At 36.1% G+C, this 21,948-nt stretch overlaps 2 protein-coding genes across 2 annotated transcripts; one reads left to right on the top strand and one right to left on the bottom strand.

Annotated features, from left to right (window-relative positions):
* The first annotated feature begins 5,252 nt into the window (after positions 1-5,252).
* Positions 5,253-6,342, top strand: lratd2b (LRAT domain containing 2b). The gene has a single exon (XM_079444858.1). It carries the CDS (start codon positions 5,389-5,391, stop codon positions 6,199-6,201), a length of 813 nt encoding a protein of 270 aa, XP_079300984.1. The 5' UTR covers positions 5,253-5,388; the 3' UTR covers positions 6,202-6,342.
* An 11,974-nt stretch (positions 6,343-18,316) lies between these two features.
* tyrobp (transmembrane immune signaling adaptor TYROBP) lies at positions 18,317-20,490 on the bottom strand. Its single transcript, XM_079444859.1, has 5 exons — positions 20,262-20,490; positions 19,570-19,590; positions 19,319-19,477; positions 19,162-19,226; positions 18,317-19,072 (listed from the first exon to the last, which is right to left on the bottom strand). Exons 1-5 carry the CDS (start codon positions 20,305-20,307, stop codon positions 19,016-19,018), a joined length of 348 nt encoding a protein of 115 aa, XP_079300985.1. The 5' UTR covers positions 20,308-20,490; the 3' UTR covers positions 18,317-19,015.
* Positions 20,491-21,948: the final 1,458 nt, after the last annotated feature.

Here is a 21,948-nt window from a genome sequence, read left to right as displayed (position 1 = left end):
AAGGTACCAACCCCTGAATTTCCTGAAACAAAATGATGGAAAACAAGAATGTCAGGTTAAGAAATTTGTGGTAAACTAATTTTTGCTCCTCCCTCTCCATTGTAGGGCTTGAAATGAATAGCTTGAGTAATTCCTTTGAACTTCTACCACAACACCCTTTGAAAAGATTACAGCAGGCAATATATTAGCAGTAAGATCAGAGAGTGAGTTTAGCATGCTGGTCTAGAGCAAGCAAGCAAGAAAATAAATAAATACAATTCTAATAAATAAAATATAATATTTATAAATAAATAATAAATGATAAAACAATGATAATCTTTTTAAAGGGTGGTGTAAATTAATAAATAGATAATATATATATATATATATATATATATAGATATATAGATAAATATATATTTACTTGTCACCTAACGTCCATATATTTTCATAATTATTCAAAACATTTTTTATTTCAAAATAATGTCAATGCCGTACTGCCTTGTTGGGACCTTAAATTCTCCAGAGCTGCCCTTTACGGAAATATCTGTCTCTTGGTAGAAATCTTGATAAGTAACCTGTCAGGAGAACTCATAGCACGTTTAAAGCCTGCAGACTACTTCACATATCTCAGCAGTGCTGAGGTTGGCTCTGTTCTACAGCATCCACATGATTTACTGGGAGTCTGTTGTGCATTTGCTAATTATCTCATACTAAAAACGCTTGTGCCTCAGGAGACCATCCTTACTGATTAACACTGCTTATCACTGCATGAGCAAATGAAGGGTAAATAACAGTCATATCAAGACATGGAAGGATATGACCTTTAGACATTCTCCAAAAAAAAAAAAAAATACTACTATAAAAGTAAAACAATTTTGAATAAAATTATATAAATTAATACAATTATTTTATTTTTTAAAAATAATTATTGTTATTTTACGGCTTAGATACACCTATATCTAATTTCTTATTCTTAATCTATTGGGCTGTATTGTGTTTATACATATGTGTGTTACTCCTGCATGTTCTATGAACACATTAAAGTAATTGACACTAACCAAACAGCGCCTATTCATTAGAAATTTCTGTTTGGCGTGAATCATGAGAAGAGCAAAAATGAGTCCTAATAGAAAGAGGCACATTTTAGATATATTAAGGCACAATGTCTGATGCATTTTGAAGAGCACTTTCATCTTTTGGTTCCCATAATGGATTCCTTTGTGATCCTCCTCAAACGCTACAACACACTGCATCATTTCCAAAACAGACCACCATAAAACAAGAGCCCTTCTCTACAGCACAAGAGAAATATATTTGGGAATATATTTGCATTTTTTGTGTGTGTAACACTGATTTGGGTAGAAGCAACGTGTATGTTGCTCTACATTATCATCATATTAAGTGGTGCCACTGATAGCGTTGCAATGCAAAATGCAATATGTCCATTAGGAATCGCAAGCTGACCTCTAAAAGATCAGTATGACAGTGATATATTACATAGTTTGCTCCGCTCATGCTGAAATTTAAGGGAACATAACAAATAGTGAGATAGCAAATTGGGTCATGTTGTGTCAGATCTGAATGACCTACTTCTTACGGCCTTTTTTCTGATATGGCCTGGAGAGAATGTTCTACTTTCAAAGTCGTGGCAAAAGTTATAATCACCATCACCAAACAGCAAATACTAAAGTTTCTTCTTCGAAGTTCAGAGCAAACAAACCATCTGTAATGTAATCAGCAGTCTGGTATTGGTATTTTACAGTTTACAAATGCAAGAAAGAAAAAGCCTAAGAAAACTCTTGAAATAAAAAAAAATCACAACATTATATTGTGTACATATTGTCTATAGCCGTTGATAAATAATAAGGCAGCTGCATATTTTTGTCTGCAAAATCCATTTGTACTGTGTGCAAAGGTAAGACAAGTACATTAAATAATTGTTTCTAAAATGAAAAAAGGCTTTTACGTTGCTATTATACTGATAAACATATTATGTAGAAAATATTAAATATTTAGAAAAAGACAACTAAATTAAATAATTGTTCCCAAAATGAAATAATTCTCATAATACAAAAATATCATCTGGAAAATACTTATAAAAATAAAAAAAGAATGAAAGAAAGAAAAGAATTCAATTAATGTACTGAGTTCTGACCAGAATGACATTAAATTAGTGAATGCAAACATAATAAATAACTGTGACAGCCCTAACAAACAAACAAATAAATTAATAAAATTTTCAAGGACCCCCTTTCACCCCTTGCAGACCCCTGGCCTACAGAACACTACTTTCGGCCCACTGGCATATTTTTTTGGGAGATGAGAGTAATATTTTGGTTAAAATGTCATGTTCCTCTAGAGGTCAGTGCAGCTCAAATGATTCTTGAACTTACTGGAAAAAGTCCTTATACTCATTATTACTCATGCTGTTATGAATAGAAACATGAATGTTTCAATATTATTGATCACTAAATTACCTATAAGTGGTTTCCTGATTTTTTTCAGCAAACCCACAATGTACTATGGGAGTTATTTATTCATTAAAGAAAACAAATATCAGAGTAACTATGGTAAAATGGAAGAATCCACAATAACAGAGTTGCATTCAATACCACTGACGAGTCTGTCATTCTCTTTTTTTTGGGTCACCTGATGATCTTCTGAGCCTTCTTTTTATTCTTCTCTCTGCATCCAGTCCAGGCATCATGGTACGCTTCGTCGGTGTGACACAAACAGACACTCGGCATGCACCTTCCGCAATAATACACCTTTGATGGAGCACAGTTGCCTTTGGAAACCTAGAGAGAGAAAGAGGGGTCTTAAGGGGCTTACTATTAGCTGCTTAAAATTCTTCTGGTGTAACCAGTGCATAGCCACTGGAAACAAAAACATAGATGCATTCCCACTAGAGTAGCACTTTCACCCTATTTTGTTTACTCTCTGTGGTGTTGTGTTCCAGAAGTCTTTTTTTTAACAGTTGAGGAAACTAAATAATGAGTTCTTTCACTGAGTAAGTCTGTGTGAAGGCAACGCTGTTTATCTTTATATCTTGAGCGGTGGCAGACAGCTTCATACAGTGTCACAGGCATACTGACACAAGGTGCCTTGGCATTCAAAATGGCCAGAGTATAGGCTCTTGGGGTGAGAGAAACTTAAAAAAAAAAGATCTTTCTAGAGTCCAAACACTCAGAGGAATTCCTGAGGTCGTGTCAGACCAATACTGAAATGTCAGGTAGTTGAAATGCCTGTTTACTCACCAGGATAGAGATGCGGGGTGTTTGGATCTTTAGAACATATAAGCTTTCAGTGAAAATGTCACTCTGAGGACTGATCGCTGAATTATAAAGTGGTATCATTTGTTATTCACAAATTTTTTAAAAACATAACATGTTTTTGGCACATAATGGTTCTTCATTGGCATTGATGATTCCATGAAGAAACCTTAACATTTTATATAAAATCTTTCCATTGCACAAACATTTTTTTTTATAGTGACTGGATTTGACAAAAGTGTACACCATTCAAAAGATATTAAGCACATTATGCTAATGAGTTTTAATATTAATACTTAAATATTGGGGATCAGGTGTGTCTAACCTGAAGAGGCTGTCAGGAGGCTGTATTTATTTTGATGTGGTGATGAGAGATGGATGCTTGGTTTGTAACTGATATGCCTCACGGCGACAGCCAGATATCCCCACACCGGAGTGAGCGAATACACGGCAGACTCGCTGACCAGCTGTTACGTTAGGTAATTAAGAGCTGAGGCACGCTTCTGTGCATGAGAAGCCCCTGCTCTGGGGGTGATGGACTGACAGCCAGAGGCTAGCTGTTTGGCAATCCACAACACAGGACTAAACACTACAGTGGTTTACAGACCCACATGCCCCAGACTGGATACCACAAGCTGAAGCAACTCCTAGGAGACGCCTCTGAAGATGCTGCCACTGTATTTATTGTGAAGGACACAGTAATGGACTTTATTCAGGGTAGATGACATATTTCATTTTTCATGAATGAAAACAGACATAGACGTACAGTTTATGAAATCAGAAATAGGCATAGAGTTAACTGAAACATGTCCAGATTTTCTTGTCACAGGGATTTAAAAAAAATTGTTTTCATTCAAGAAATATTAAACATAGCATCTACCCTGAAGCAGAAAAACATTTTAACAGTAATAACATTAAAATAAAAATAATTATCATATTTTGATATAAAAACTAAAACTATTTCTGTCAGAAATGTAATGTTCAGTATATTTAATTGACTTTAATTTAGAATTAATGTCTGTAAGAATATGATAAATAAAGACTTTCTTTAAAGATGCTCCATCCATTAAAGACAGTAATCAAAAAGGTGTTGCTGTAGCCTAATTAAAGTGTCTCTTAATGTACCAATGGTGACACATTTACATAGATTTTTTTTTTCATAGATGAAATACAGTCAATTCAATAGGAATCCGCTAAAAATGGAATTTCACATCAGGGCAAAAAAATAGCAAATTATGCAATAGGTTCATGTTGGGGGCCTTCCAACCTTAATTGTACAATTTGACCTTATTTGGGGGCCCTCCAACTTTAATTGTACAAATCATACACTTCTAGCCTATATAATATACACACGCCCTGTGTACAACAATTAAAAATATTTTAAAGAACTGATTTGTAGTATATCTGCATTCTGTAGTATTGCAACATCATGAACCTGAAAATGTGAACATAGTCTATGTATGAGTTCAAAGTGCAGATATGCCACATGATATGCTGTCAATTAAAAACTGATTCACTGGCATCTCGAATTTATGCAGGCACATATAGACTAAAAAAATATTAGCAGCTGATCAGATAGGTATTCTTTAAACTTTAGACTGTGAGTGAATTTAGCTCACAGAACAGAACAACATAATTCAGCTTCCAGTATAAATGTGCACTGTTTCTTTAACTGACCGTGCCTTGTGTAAACATTACCGTGTGCACTACTATTTCACACAGAGCGCTGTTGCTGCCTCTGCCAGAACTTCAAAGAGCCGTGGACGCCATCCATTACTTGGAGAGCGGGGAAATAACTGTCAAAAGTGCATTTCTTTCCTGGAGACGTTACCGCAGGACTCCCCGTGAGTTCACCGCTGTGTCTGATGGGCTTCCCCTGTCTGCGGCTCACAGCAGGAAGTGAACAGGTGAGACGCACCTGTTCCGAACGCAGACTGAAACTCAGCGGTATCAAACACATCGGATAGCTGTATGATATGCCAAAACGCGTATCACACAATTATTACAAACAGCAATTCGACATGAATTTATACCAGAACTGGGCTCCAAAGCCGGATTACGTGTTGCGTTTTTGAAATCTCCCCTCCGCGACCTATACAGGTGGGACGCGAAACTGTTCACACGAGTTTCTGTTATGGGGAATCAAGTGGAGAAACTTACCCATTTGAATTACAATGAATTACCAACGACTGACCCTAATGGATTCGACCTAGAGGACGACGCTCCACGGATCGGAGTGTCTTATATTTTCTCCGCGGATGACGACGAGCAAGAGGAGAACACAGATGAGACAGAAAAGGAAGACGTTAAACACTACGACTGCCGCAATGAATTAGAAATTGCGCTATATTATCGCGACGAGTGTATATACGAAAGGAATAGCAGGTGCGGTGAAGTGGGAACCCTGTCGTGCGAAAACTTGGCGGATAAGTGCAAACCCGGGGACCTGGTGGCGTTTGTAGCTGTCGGTCAATACCCGCACTGGGCAGTATGCGTTGGCGACCTACAGGTGGTTCATTTGCATAGAAACGAGATTAAATGCGAATTTCTTTTCGATGCCTGTCAAGGGAAAAGGGGCAGAATTGTGAACGAGCTGTATAAGTTTCGCGCGCTGAGCCCGGATGTTGTGGTGCAGAATGCCATGGAGCAAGTGGGGATGAAAGAGCGAGACATTTGCTGGAAGAACTCTGAATGCTTCGCTGCCTGGTGCAGGTTTGGCAAACGCGAGTTTAAAACGGGAGGCGAGATACGAATCGGGAAGCAGCCGTACAAGATGAAACTGCAGCTGTCAGAGAAGAAAAGTCACGTTTTGGACTTTCAGAGTTTAGAGGATTTGATCATGGAAAAGAGGAGAAACGATCAAATGGGAAGGGAAGCCGTTGTTCAGGAACTGGAGAATCATTTAAATTGCACAGAAGACACTGAGAATGATTACAATTGTAACTGACGATGGAGGTTCTCTAGTGGGCAAACAGCCTCATCGTGGAGGATATGTGCTTTATTAGTAATCACCTCAAGCACAGTGCAGTGTTGCAATTTCATCAGTTTCTCAAGAGAGTTTTCCGTCAGCAGCACTTTTATAAATTGGACAACTTCAGCTTGTTTGCATTGATAATCCTGGTGTTTTTGTAATAAGGATTTGATCATTCCCTCACTTTGCTGTAGTCACTTCCAAGGGAATGTTTTATGAAAACCTTTCCATATCACCTTTTAATGATCTAATTCATAGTATTGTATTTTGAGGACTGAGTATGTATTCCCTTGACGCATATTTCAATAAAGTCTGAATATTTTTTACTTAAGCAAGGTTTTGTTCTTCAGCATTGGATTTTGATATAATCAATATGAATGTTTATTTAGCTTTAGTTTTCTCAATAATATAAACCTATGTTTGCTAGAGCTTACATTATTTAAGTGTTATTCATGCATATGCAGAGAAGATATTTTTATTTTAAATGTACTTCACCTTTCAATTCAGATCAACTCTTCCGATTGGTTTGATAGATAGAACTGTTTTTTTAAAATATATATATATATATATGATGTTTTTTGGTGGGGGGGTTCAGTCTGTTGGTGGTGATTGAGCGTTTTCTGTCCGGAGTTGACTCCTGATTCCATCATATTTATTTCATGAGCATCCAAACATTTAATGATGAAAAACACCCCAGAGGGAAAAAGTAAACATTCATTTATGAATATGATTAAAATAACTGAGAGTTTACAATGCTCAGAGGAAAGGATTTCTCCCACAGATCATCACTTGGTGCATCTAAACGTGTATTTTGTTTTCCCTGTTGACTTTTATGATTGTTTTATAATTTTTAATGATGCCACATATTAAAGGTACACTGAAAAAAAAATGCTACTAATTTTTTTTAAGGTAAAGTGGTTGCAAACAATTTATTTTAGCTACTTTTAAATAAATTTAGTTCAAAGTTAATCAACTAAATTTGTTCATTTAAATGTTGCTAAAATAAATTGATTGCAACCACTTACCTTAAAATCTTTTTAGTAAATTCAATGAATAATTTTTTCAATGGTATAGACAACATTATATGGGAGAGATAATATGTAAGAAAAACTGGGGACTGGACATAATGACCATTAAAAACTCTCTTTTTTATGTTCATAAAGTATGTTTTTGCCTTTTGTGTTGTTTTTGTTGTGCCCCTGTAGGGATTTGATATGAATCTGATCAATAGGGAGAAAAGGGGCCATAGCAAGAAAGAAAAATATGGTCTCTGAGTTTCTGATGTGTGTTTTGTTTCATGATACCAGACTTGAGATCCCCCCGTTGGTAGTATCTGTGAGATAATGTTGCCTAAAGAAGGTCTTGTTTAGCCAAAGAACAGAGGATTTGTACAGATCTGCTGGAGAAGTTGACTGCGCTCCCAAGATAAGATGTAGCCTATAGATGCTCGGAAAAGATAACCACTGCTTTTTGAAGTGTTTCAAACTAGATGTCTTAATTAGATTTAAGTCTCAATTTAAACTCATTTCTCATCTAATTTAAGATACTGGCTCAGATTTAAGCATAAAATCATGTAATTTAAGCCAGCGTTAATCAAATAAAGTTGCTGGTTTAGACAAATAATTAAACTGTGATTTTAATCAGTTATTACTTTAACTCAACGGCACAAATATGCCTTTAAGACATCCCCACAGGTCACACAAAGAAACTCAACTATAAAATAGCTATTTTAAAAGAGTCTTTGCAGCTACCAATGATTGACATTCATCCCCAAATCCTTTTTGCCACATAAAGCTGTTCTGTGCTTTACTACGCTGTACATCAAACACAGTAGTGGGCCACATTGCTGAGATTTTATGACGGAAATACTTAGACAACATGTAAACAAACTGGCCTTCCTGTTCAATAGGGTGAGGTTTTCTGTGCAAGGCAGGAACAGGATGTGAAATTATATTGTACAACTGATTACCCTGTTAGACTGAGCTGACAATACTGCAAGGAATAGTTCACCCAAAAATGAAAATTTGCTGAAAATGTACTCACCCTCAGGCCATCCGAGATGATGAGTTTGTTTCTTCACCGGAACAGATTTGGAGAAATTTAGCTTTAGATCACATGCTGACAAATGGATCAAAAGTGAATGGGTGCCGTCAGAATGAGAGTCCAAACATCACAATAATCCACAAGTAATCCAAATGACTCCAGCGAAACAAAAATGTGAGTTTGTAATAAATCCACTATTGAGCTTCAAACTGTTGTTAAATACAAGTCCTCCATATTGCTTTCTCTATTAAAAATTGTCTGGTTTGAATCAGAAGAGAAATGTTCACACCAAAAACAGTCCAAAACTGTTGTAAACAAATATATCAGTTTGATGTGAGAGGAAAACAGGGGACTAACTTTTTCACTATGAAGTGTTTTTTCATGGTTTATGGATTGTAGTTTATAATGGTTTAATGTTAAAATGCCTTAACAATGGATTTGTTTTTACAAACATGCAGCTTTTCACTTCATAAGACATTAATTGATGGAGTTGTGTGGATTAGTTTTAGTGATTTTAGTCAGCTGTTTAAACTCTCATTCTGACGACCTTCATTCACTGCAGAGGATCCATCGGTGAGCTGGTGTAATGCTAAATTTCTCTAAATCTATTTCAGTGAAGAGACAAACAGCCTATAAGGATGAGTACATTTTCAGGAAATGTTCATTTTTGGGTGAACTAATTCTTTCAGATAAAATGTTTGTTTGGTTAAAATCTTTATAAATGTTTTTTTGTTTTTGTTTTTTGCCACCAAGTATTAGTACTCTTTATATTTAATATATTAAGTAGTAAGTTACATTTGCAGAGCTGTCAGAACAAGCCTAAATCTTTACTCCGTTATTTACTCTGTTATCTTTAATAATGTGTTATCTTCTCAATCCCTTCTCTTTGCCAGGGCTTGTTGGGTTAGTCAGACTGTGGCTCTAACTCTCATCCCACTCCCTCACTTCCATGGAAACGTTGAGACTGTTTACATTAGAAGGTCTGGTGATAGTAAAACATGTCTGAATGCCAGAGAGAGAAAATGAGAGCAATCCATTCATTGACCTGCTGCTCCTCTTCTAGCCTGCTATAGCAAAAGGCAAACATGATCATCAAATATTTCATTTTTATAGTACAACTACAGCATTGCTGTATGAATTAGTATTAAGGACATGTGAAAAAAGTTTCATTGTTGGAAAAAAAAATCACTGTACTATCTATCTATAACAGATAATTCAACAACAGCCATAAAAATGATCTAAACCGCTCTGGTGTTAAGATCTCTCAAATGAGATAAGTGGAGATACTTAAGACCACATAACACAGTACAATTATTTACAGCTCTTTGATTTGATAGCTATCAATTCCCTTCATACTGATCCAGTTTTAATTTGCTGCTCATTCTCTGAAGCTCAAATGGATAATATGAATTTAAATCGGCGTATAAAATAAAAAGATCCATTTCAATAACATTATGCTAATTTGGTTAAAATGCCCCTTTCATGGAGAAAAGGCTAATGAAGAGGAATAATAAGCTGTATTGTCCTGATGATTTTTTGCCATCTATAATTCCATTGCTGATGAGGGTTTGAACTCTTCTGTTTGCAGCTGGGATATGAAAGGTGTCCTTCAGGTTCACCTGACTGAAATAGCTGTAATCTTGCACTAAGAATTTGTTTAGAATTGATATTCTAGTAGTACTGTGCAATGACCAGTTGTATGAAATTCAAAACACACACACACACACACACACACACAGAAGCAGGTGTGCACAGCGGTATGACAAAAATTTGCTGGCCCAGCGACCAATGGAAATAAAGCATTTTTCTTGGAAACAACCTTAGGCTGGGTCTGTTTTTCCAAAATGCAAATTTGAAAAAAATGCAGCACTGCATAACAATAGAACTGGTTAAAATATCTATCATAACCAGTAAGAGAGATGAGTTCAGAAGAATTTGTATGAAATTTGAAGGTCAACATGATGTTAGTTGTGATGGACAGTAACTTATGATGGTAATATTTCTCTTAAAATAGCAGTCATTCTTACGTCTAAAGTATTTCATTTCCAATGAAGGAGATTATTCCAGTGCAACAAAGCTACATCTCCCAGCTGTGTAACGTGTTATTGCAATTTATTGTGAGACTAATTACATGGGCTCGTTACACTCCCAACAGCAATCAGAACTCTCTCCCGAAAGTAAAAGACAAATTAAAATCTTTATATATTCAATGGCATGGTAAAGGAAGTGCGACATGGAAAGAATTATTTGTACTTATCCATTTGACATTAGAAAGGAATTATGAGAGATGGTATGATGGAAAGACATGTATCAAATCATTCTTATTTGAAGAGTACATTTGCAAAAAAACAGATAACTCAGTTTTTAACAATTCTCAGAAATCATGTTTTTTCATTGTGCATTCCAATTAATCTCAATCAAACTGCGGTTGGGTTATTATGACTAGGTTAAAAAAATAACTTAAACAGTTAACTAACACAATAAAAACATAACATCATAAAAAACATGTTTTTTGAAAAGTAAAAAAAAACTTTATAAAAAAAAAAAAGAGTTATCTGATTTTGCAAATAAACTCTTCATTTATTAATTCATTCTTATTTAAAATAAAATAAAACATTTAAATAAAATTAAATCAAAATCTGACCTTCAGGTTTTGTTCACATAGTTTAAAAAATGGTCTTTTGCCTCAGTACAAATGAGGATATTTTGACTTGTATCTGCTTAGGTTGTGTACAATAAGAGAAACAAGAGGAAGTACAACACCCTTCCTCATGTCCTTGAGAGAATTCTTCTGGGAATTGTTGAGAATAGCTAGGAAAACTCAGGGAAACAGAAGAGGTATTGCCAAGAAGCCTTACCTAAAAGAAATTGGATTTGTAGATATGTAAATGAGCCTTTGTATTGATTTATTTACAAAATTAAAATGCTTTACATGTTTAAGTGGGCATTTAATACTGTACAAGCTGCACAGGAACACAGGAAAATGGATCATGTAAGACAGAGTCATCAATCAAGCCAACTCCTTAAGAAATGTAATAATTTAATGATTTAAAAAAAAGATATGTTATCTGAAGATATTTGTAATGACCAGAAACAAGGTTCCTCCTTTACTCCAGTAAACACAGCATTCTGTTCCAAGAAACATCTTATCAGAACAATCGTACAGTTTCCAGGATTTCCTTGGCCGAAGAACACTTAAGGCGTTTGCCCCGTACCAGTCAAAGCCATTCTCTCAAGAACATTCTGGCATAGTGCTTCTGGAGTTCTTAAGTCATGGCCAGAACTTCTTCATAATGTGTTCTATGAATACATAAACTAACTTTAACTTCTAAAAATACAACACAGGCTTAAGACACCATGCTGAGTCATGACAAAACCTCAGCTATTCATTCACCACATGATATCATGGCCTGCTGGACAAGAATCAGATGAAGTTTTAAATCCAACCATTGCTCTTTTTTCCACTGCATCTGACACTCATCCTTCCCTTTTGTGTCATATCCTGAATCTTCTCTAATCCCATATTTGCCTGAGCACAGCCACCCGTTCAGCTCCCTGTGCTTCTTGTCTGGGTAATTTATGGCCAGTCACTGGTGAGCCATTCATGTGCCCTCATGATGACAACACATGAACGTTCATTATGACTAGCTCTTAATACCCTCCATGAAGGAGGTTTGCCGGATCCATCCAGTGTGCTGAAGAACCTCATTTAAAATAGTACACAACAAAAAAAGCATAAGAGCAATGCATTTGTGCTTTTTCTCAAAAACTGCATCATAAAACTGCCAATATGTAGATTTTGTGGAGATTCGCAAGTCCTAACATTACATGATGCACACCACAGATGCTTTAACAATTTCAATAAAAGCGAAGCAGGAAAATGAGAGACCACTTTGAATATACCCCTTAGGCCCTGTCAGTTTGCAAAGCTCCAGTGTTCTAACAAGATAAGAGGATGAACCTGTTACTGACTTTTTTTCAGGCCAAGGATCATCAATGTGACACGTATTCACCCAGCTCACTCTGACTGGCACTTTACTCACTGCCACTGAACAATGTAGTGCTCTCCACAAATACACACACTTACAGAGGAAGAAAATTACCAGGGCAAGTCAGAATCAAATTATCCAATCTATTTCCCAGCACTGGCTCAGGAAAATCATAAGTAGGTCAGAAACTTTGATAGAGTTTCTCTTGACCCCATGTTCTGAAACTTGCTATGGAGACAACAGCTTCTGGCTCCTCTAATCTTTCTTTATATGTAATTTTAATGCAAATAAAAAGGGTAATGACTAAGAACTTTCCTTTCTCTTTCTATATAGCCTAATGTAATATTTTATTATGTGTCATTGTATATTATTTGTATATATCAAAATTGTATTTTAATAAAATACAAAACAAAATTTAAAAAAAGAACCAAAAAATTATTCTGAGGGGAAAAAAAAACATTTTGAGAAGTAGATTTGAAGCCACTTAAATAGTGTACTATACTAAAAGGTATATTGATGACTCATCCTACACTACCCAGAATTTTGTCCAATCAAATGCTGTCTAGACTAAGAATGCCCCTCCCCCAATGTCATCTGCTGCCTACTACCAGATTGCTATGTCGTTGTTGATTTTTAACTTAACTAAAGACTACTGGCTATTTTAAAAAAAGGGAGAGAGAGATTATCAGTATGTACCTACTTCCTGTTTCAATAGGACATATACTGCAGGGGTTTTCAACCTGTGGGGCGCACCTGTCAAGGGGGGCACGAGCATAGATTAATTCAGAGAAATTCCCTTGAGGATTTATGAATACGAGCTAGCACATCTTCATGTCCTGAAAGGTTGAAAACCCCTGATATACTGTATTAATACAATATATGTTACCATTCAAAAGTTGGGGGTTGGTAAGATTTTTTTTAAATGTTTTTGAGAGATGTCTCTTATGCTCACCAATTTTTTTTTAATCTAAAATAAGTAAAAACAATAAATATTGTTACAATTTTAAACTGTTTTCTATTTTAAGATATTTAAAAATAAAATGTTTCTGTGTGATGGCAAAGCTAAATTTTCAGCCACATTACTCCAGTCTTCAGCGTCACATGATCCTTCAGAAGTCATTCTAATATGGTTTGGTGTACAAGAAACATTTCATATCATTATCAATGTTGATACTGGGTGCTTATTAATATTTTTGTGTAAACTGTAACATTTTTTTTCCACTTCTAAGCTTTTCAACATTCTTCAATTAACAGAAAAAAGACTATTTATTTGAAACAGACTTTTGTAGCATTTGAACGCATCCTTGCCAAATAAAATTTGTAAAGAAAATCTTACTGATTCCACAAACTTTTGAATGGTATTGCAAATGATTTCATGCAAAAAAAATTATAAATTCAGTGCAGCTTTCAGGCTACATAAAATTACACAAAATGGCTTTGTCCTTCATCGGTAAAGCAACAAAGATGAACTAGCACTTCTTTCCGGTGTTGGTTCATGCGAATCCTCTCCCATCAGCATGACGTTTTTTTATCAACACCAGCCACCCGAGCGCTAACACAGAGAGAGTTTGTTTGATTTGACAGGGCACCCAATCTCCCAGCGCCGATCAGGCCTCATACTGTAGCAATGAGGAGGGCAAGAAGATAACAAGGCAGAAGCTAATTACAGCACCACATTCACTCAGCCTGACACCATCAGATTGCTGAGAAGTATTTGGCATTTTTCAGAACTGTGTGTTTCAAACAGTTGTTGCACAATAAGAGTTCTTATGAATAACGTGTGCGACTACACCTCCCGTTTACAAAACTCCAACTGTACACACTGCTAAATCGCTATTATCACACGTTCACTGTAGACACGAATCATGAGGCTGAAATGGTTACATCATGTTTACCAATGCAACCTAGTTTCTGGAAAATATGTGGTGGACAACATAGCCGTCAATGTCTGGAAGTTCTTTACTTTAACTACAACTAGATGAAAAAAACGTGGAATTAATAGCAGTTCAGTATTAACACTGTTGGGTTATGCAGGGAGGGCTTTACAAAGGTTTAATTTTCTAACCAAAGTAAGGCTTGTGTGCTCAGTAAAATGTCACAGAATGATTTCATAACTCCAGCCAGTTGCAAGAAGGAAAAAAAAAAGAGAGCGAGTGTGTGTGTGTGTGTATATACTTGGCTATATTAAAAATGTCTTCACTAATACAGTGGGATATGTTGCAAGTTGATTTGTAGTGGCCCCCACTATCTTAAAGGCTTATAAATCAGCCAAATTGTGGTTTGTTTAGTGTCAACAGGTTACTGTGAAGGTTAGGTTTAGGTGGAGGGTATAGTAAAAATCATTCAACTATTATATAAATCTATTATATTTATGGGATGTCCTGAGTAATATACACTACAACCTGAAAAATGTTTTATGCCATGAAATGTTTATTATGCTCACCAATGCTGCACTTATTTGATCAAATACAGTAATAACCGTAATATTGTGAAATATTAATAAACTACAATTTATTCCTGCAATGGTAAAGCTGAATTTTCAGCATCATTAGTCCAGTCTTCAGTGTCATGTGATCATTCAGAAATCATTCTGATATGCTGATTTGGTGCTCAAGAAACATTTCTTATTGTCCTCAGTGTTGAAAACTGTTGTGCTACTTAATATTTTTGTGGAAACTGTGACACTTTATTTCAAAAGAACAACATGAATTGTAACATTATAACGTTATAAATGTTTTTGTCACTTTTTTATCATTAAAAAAAAAGTATTAATTTCTTTAAAAAAAAAGAAACTTACCCCAAATACATCTAGCATAAGATAGTCTGCAAAGGTGAGCTAAATTTGAGAAAATGCCCATTTGGGGATGTCCTTACTCATGAAATTGATATATAAATAAAACACATGTATAGTTTACATAAAAAATGTATACTTTAAAATGAATAGAATCTGTATAGAAAAATAATTGTAAAAAAAACAACAACAACAACAACCCTTGATGGTAAGTTTGTGTTTACTGTAGATTTACAAGTGTTATTTACAAGTGTCTTTGTTTTGCTTTATGTTAAATGGATATATAATTCCAACATCCACATTAATACACACCTCACACAAGTTCACTAGAACAAGATTCAGAGTAAGTTTACTTACTCTGTAAGTCTACAGTGTTCACAACAGCACTGATGAATCTACAAGCAGAAAATTGACCAAAAAATGAAGGAGGGCATTAAAGATGACCTGTGAGACTGAAACTCCATTTTTTGTGCTTGTTGTCAGTTAAGGAATGTATTTTGATAGTCTGATAAATTATCAAACTACATAAGCCTGAAGCTGATAACTGGCTGCCAAGGTCAGGGTAGATGCCACACTCCTCTAGTTCCTCCTCTATTTGTCCTGCCCAGCGCATTCCAACAGCATAAACTGTACGTAGATGAAGACAAACAGTTTGTACTCCACATATTTCTAATAGTAAGGAACCATGAAGCAAGAAAAACAGGGATACATATTAACACTGCACATTCAAATGTGAATAAAAATCTTAAAACAGCATGTAAACACTCAAGTAGATTTCTTCTTACACTGAGAAAAAAAAAACTTTAGCAAACAAACCAGTCCAAATTCTTTCTCTGAATATGTTCCTGCTGTTTCTTTCTGAGGAGTTCAAGGATGCCAGGCTTTGGGTAAATAGTGCACAGGAAGCAAAAGAAAGTGTTTGAAATCCTATTTAAAAACCTGATGTGAGATTATTAAAAGATTAGCCTAACCTAGTTTCATCTGAACGCTTTCTTTGTTTGTCCATGTGTCCCGCAAACAAATATCCTAACTTTAAGACAGAATCATGAAATATGCATTGATACATGCCACTGATTTCAAACTGTAATTGTAAAAATAATCTTAAATTCAAAGTTTAGTTTGTATTTGCTTTTTTCCTAAATCCAGCAGAACCGAGGGAGAATACCAGCCATGTGGAAGACAAAATCTGCTGAATTTTTTAACACACATGCAGTTAAGATGTAGAAAACACATCATTAGGCCCAACTCTACGCATGTACGTAAACAATGACCCGTCTTGTTGCCATACGCAGCTTCGTGCGTTCTTGCGTTCCGAAATTCGTTGACAATTGTAGGCTATTTCTTTACCATCAATTTTCTATTTCAGTTCAGTAGGCTGCTGTCATGTTCGAGCAACAGTGTATAATATCTAAAACGGTTATATAATACCTATCAGACTACAGGATGTTGTCAACAGTTTATTATCTGGTATTAATTGTTAGGCTGCTTGAAAAATCAACACAAAGCTATCGTCACAGTTCTGGCTCTGTGTAATTAGGGCCCGAGCACCGATGGTGTGAGGACCCTACTGGAATTGCTCCGTTTATTATTATTCTTCCGCTTCTTCTCCAAAGTGAATTGCATTTTTGAAGGCCTAAACATGCTCCAAAACTCATGAAACTTTGCACACGTATCAGAACTGGCGAACATTTACATCTGATATGGGTTTCAGAAGTGGGTGTGGCAAAATGGCTCGATATTCCAATTTCAAAGAAGTGCGCCTCGAGCTACATTTCACGTACATGTACGAAACTCAGTACACACGTGTAACACACCAGTACCTACAAAAAAGTTTCCTGGTTCAATATCCCAAACCCAACAGGAAGTCCGTTATGTTGAATTTCCTGTATGATTTTTGTGCAGGTTTTGGCATTTTCAGGCCTCGTACTTTAACTCCTCCTCCTACAGTTTTAATCGGATCATCTGAGTGTAATCATAAGGCCTTTGCGATGCTAAATTGCGAAGATCTTGAGTTTTCGTCAAGGGGCGTGTCCCTGGCAGCCTGACAAATTTCAATGTTTTCGCCATGAAACAGGAAGTTGCTGTAACTCAGGCAATCAATGTCCGATCTGCCCCAAACATCACACGTTTGATAGGAGTTCAGTCCTGAACACATACCCATGCCCATATTCAGTTATAGTCATAGCACCACCTGCTGGCAACAGGAAGTGACATGTTTAACAATGGACTCTTATAGGTGCATATTAAAAAGTGTCAACAAGCGTTAAATAGGCTGGCAAAATGCTACAAACATACTAAAACATGATAGCAACACTAAGCTAAGTGCTAAGGCATGCTATTAATGCAGTGAAACAGAAAGTTTCTGTAACTCAGGCATACAGTGTTCAATCTGCCCCAAATTTAACAAATTTGATAAGACTCCTGTCCTGAACACATCTAAAGGCCAATATTCAGTTATAATCATACCTGCTGGCAACAGGAAATTTCTTTGTTTTACATTAACTTAAACATAAACATGCAATGCCCGATCTGCCCCAAACTTCACGTTTGGTAAGAGTCCTGGCCTGAAGACATCTACATGTCAATATTCAGTTATAATCATAGCGCCACCTGTTGACAGCAGGAAATTTGGCATATATAAATGACTTTGACATATTCCTCCTATATTTACCACTCTAAAAGCATATTGCCCGCTGTTCTCTGTTTTCCTATGGCCACGTAATGGTGGTGAGTTCGGGTGCGAGGGCCCTTTCATTACTGCTTGCAGCTTTAATTTGGTTTATAGTCACAGCGTTCTTCAGTCAGTCTGGCTACCCAGGTCTAATTATGTCAGAGCATGATTTAAGTTGTTTATGCTGTAGTAGAGAACCATAATTTTCACAAAACAATGTTTGATAAACAGTCTGACAGCTGCTGTCTTAACTATCCACTTAAATTTCAATAGCCTTGGATGCTAGTCCAGCATGAGTGACCCATAAAATACATTTTCTCAGAATGCTCACTAAAATATCCATTGTGTTCATCAAATCTGAATAATACGTTATTACTGTAAGATGCACTGAAAGGAGCTTCAAATTAAGACATGAATGATAGATCCGAGGCAGAATTTACAGTGAATGTGACATGTAACACACTGAGATAATAGTGCACTCTTGTGGACGTTGGAAGTGGTCGCACTTAAACTACGAGCTAAATTAAACTGCTCTTTGTGCCAGGTGAAAAGTTAAACACCCTTTGGTTTAATTTCCTTGATTTTCTTTTTATTATTATCACATTTGACTTACACAGTGTAATGAATCAGCAATAATGAAAATGGCCATAAGAACACAGAAATATCAAGATTTAAAACTCAGGACTTAAAATTCAGAAAGTTTTAAAGAACTGCAAACCCTTACATGGACCCTTTCCGTTTTGTTTTACTGATTCACTGCTGTCATGTGATTTCTAAACAGGTCTGCTACAATGCATCCCCTTCCTTAGCCACTTGAGGAAAAGAAAAAAGAAAAAACCAGCAGATGTTTGAGTGTGGCTTCATCCACCTTTCTATGCCAAGTAGAAAAAGAAATGATCAGGCCACATAATTAAAATAAAACATTTATTTCTACATAAAGAGCAAGGGAATTATACTCTGATCTAGTTCCATTACAAAGGTTTAAAAAAAACAAAACAAAAAAACAAAACAGCCAAAGATGAAAAAAAAAAAGTTTACAGTGATATTAGAAACGACAAATTCTTGAAGGTCATTTCCTTTTCACAAACTATGAAAATATATTCATATTTATGGTTTGTATATACGCCACATGATCACATGGATTAAAAAAAAAATTCTGTGGGCCTATAGCCTAATTATTGTAGCTTATTTATGCCAAATACACATTTGTGACAATTAAAAAAACACACGCAAACTACAAATATTCTCAGGTTTGCACCAAGACCCACGACTAACATTACATGTCACACAGTCACCTCATTTCCGATACTGCTGAAGATCACTGTATATATCTGATTGGACTCCATAAAGTTCCTGTCAAACCATTATGAACAAATAAATAAAAAAGATTGAGATGATTCAAGTTTTGTAGTTAAATACATAACTGATATTGCTCATTTTACCTGATAAGGTGATTCCACTTCAATCGTCTTTGGCCTCATAGACGCCTGGTGAGTTTTTGCTTTACCTTATACATCAGAAAAATATTATGTCATTTTGACGGGAGCACGCGTAATAATAACATATGGAGTTTTTGATTTCTCTTACAAGCAGGCATACCTGACCCACAGCATCTGGCATGTGTATGTAAACTGCCTCTTCTTTTTTGATGGGAAACTAAACAGTAGACTGAGAGAGCAATGAGGAGTGTGAGGATAATGTCACAAGTGATGATCCCAATAGCCACTCCAATGTCCAACTGGTAACATGAACTGCAGTCTGAGAATCAGAAAATACAATGGCACATTCATAATATGCCAAAAGAAAAATACAAAAAACTGAATTTCAGATATGGATGAAGGAATTATTACCTTGATTCCCCTCAACAAATCCTGCCGATGAAAGTGAGAGAGAAAGAGAGGGAAGACAATTTTATAATAGCGTGTTCACAAGTCAACCGACCGAATTACAAATGCCATTTCCTCTTGATTTCTTGCATTAATCACTGAGTACATATAAATCCACACATACACGAAAAAAGTCTGCAATTCAGTTTTTCCCAACCCCATTAAACTGACACAGGCTATTTATATTTATATTTGCTGGAATTATTTCTTGGCAGGTTTATCTTGGCAGTAATAAAAATCTAATCATGATATAATACTACAGACATTATACATACTTAATAATATATTATATACATATTTATTTTAGAATATACAAAAAGTATATAATGCAGAATATACAACACCACTCATACGGTGGTGTGTAACTTATAATATAAAATAATAATATATAACATAATAATATGTGCACGAAGTCTTATGCTTTTTCTACATAGCTATTGAATTAGCATCTTTTATCTTGTTGATTTTTGTAGTGAAAATTATGCTAAAATCTGTTAAAGCTTTGAAAATGTCCCAAATTGTGCTTCAAAAAAAAGTACTGACTCCAAAGCAAACTGATCATTTTAATGCTGAGGATTTGTGAAGAACAATACAAAAAAAGTTAATTTAAACTTAAAACCTTAGTAAGCATATGAATGTTTGTAAATTGTACTCACCGAATAGTCCATTCATGGGGACCATTATGTACACAGCCCTTCTCATAATGAGTGCAGGTTTAGGAGAGAATTGCTCAGAGTTGGTGTAGCTCTGACTTGAGAAGTGCACAAGATGCTTTTACTTCCCGTGAGCTAAAACACCTTGAATATGAGACTAAATAATATGGAAATTGTCTTTGTGTGAAAAATCACCAAGTATGTGCTGATGACTTATCACCATCCATCAAAATAGAACCAAAGGACACTGGGGAGGAGCTACATGTGCTGATGTGCTATTCCTCTCTCGATCACACACACACACACACACACATTGGTTTTTGTGGTTTATGGGGACTCTCCATAGGTGTAATGGTTTTTATACTGAACAAACTGTGTGTGCTATTGCCCTACACCAACCCTACACCTAAACTTAGCCCTCACAGGAGACTTTGTGCATTTTTAGATTTTCAAAAAAAAACACCATTTAGTATGTTTTTTAAGCCTTTTGAATTACAGGGACATAGGCAGTGTCCTCATAAACCACCTTCATATTGTAATACCTCTGTCATTATACAAATTTGTGTCCTCATAAACCACATAAACATGCACACACACTTAATCTAGTTCAGTACTTAATTTGTTTACATTTTATCCTGTCAACATTTGAATATTTATATCTAGGTTTGAAGTACAAAGTTAAATTTAAATTAAATCTGAGCATACAGTTGATTTACATGACATTCAACTGAAAATATATGCGTTTTTTTTTTTCTTCAGATATCCTTCTTAGTAAATGTAGTTTCACGTCGCAGTAAGTAGATATATGAGCAACAGGCTAGTGAGAGGGACATGGGTATTAATGTGGTTAAAAGCCTCACAGCACAGGATGTGACTACTAAAGCCAGTATCTGATAACAGAGAAAACAAAACTTATGTCCTGTGACTCATTTTATTCAAAAAAGGATGTTGGTCTTTAAATTAGTGATACAGGACAGTGTATCACTGAAGACCTGCCTTGTTTAGTAGACAAACAAATTGGTGAGGTTGTGTTAGTTTTTTTTCCTGAAGCTCAGTCTGACAGATAAATGACCTTTGCGTTACAGTAGTTTAAAGCACAGGTGCTTTTCAAAGATTACTATCCTCTAGTTACGTAACGGGCAGTCGTGGCCTAATTGATAGAGAGTTGGACTTGTAACCCAAAGGTCGTGGGTTTGAGTCTCAGGTCCGGCACAGATTGTAGGTGGGAGAGTGAATAACCACAAATGAGGTGAGACTTGAAGCAAGGCACAAAACCCCCAACTGCTCCCCGGTTGCTGCAGCATTGGCTGTCCACTGCACTGGGTGTATGTTCACTACTGTGAAGTGAAGTGAAGTTACATACGGCCAAGTATGATGACCCATACTCAGAATTCGTGCTTTGCATTTAACCCATCTGTGAACACACACCCGGAGCAGTGGGCAGCCATTTATGCTGCAGCGCCCGGGGAGCTGGGGGTTCGGTGCTCAAGGGCACCTCAGTCGTGGTATTGTGGAGAGAGCGCTGGACATTCACTCCCCCCACCTACAATCCCTGCCGGCCCGAGACTCAAACCCGCAACCTTTGGATTACGAGTCCGACTCTCTAACCATTAGGCCACGACTTCCATCCAAGTGTACACACAGGGGATTAAATGCAGAGCACAAATTCTGAGTATGGGTCACCGTACTT

The sequence above is a fragment of the Barbus barbus genome (genome assembly GCF_936440315.1).
Source record: "Barbus barbus genome assembly, chromosome: 21".
NCBI classification, from domain to species: Eukaryota; Metazoa; Chordata; class Actinopteri; order Cypriniformes; family Cyprinidae; genus Barbus; species Barbus barbus.
Note: the sequence above shows the minus strand (reverse complement) of the source record. Positions and strands in the feature narration are given on the sequence as shown.

Excerpts from the sequence above, each read along its gene's own strand:
- lratd2b (XM_079444858.1), top strand. The coding sequence starts at position 5,389 with ATGGGGAATCAAGTGGAGAAACTTACCCATTTGAATTACAATGAATTA.
- tyrobp (XM_079444859.1), bottom strand. The coding sequence starts at position 20,307 with ATGAGAAGGGCTGTGTACATAATGGTCCCCATGAATGGACTATTCG. Across the intron at positions 19,227-19,318 it reads TGCCAGATGCTGTGGGTCAG|GTAAAGCAAAAACTCACCAG; the intron begins GTATGCCTGCTT and ends CTGATGTATAAG. Across the intron at positions 19,073-19,161 it reads AAGTGGAATCACCTTATCAG|GAACTTTATGGAGTCCAATC; the intron begins GTAAAATGAGCA and ends ATGGTTTGACAG.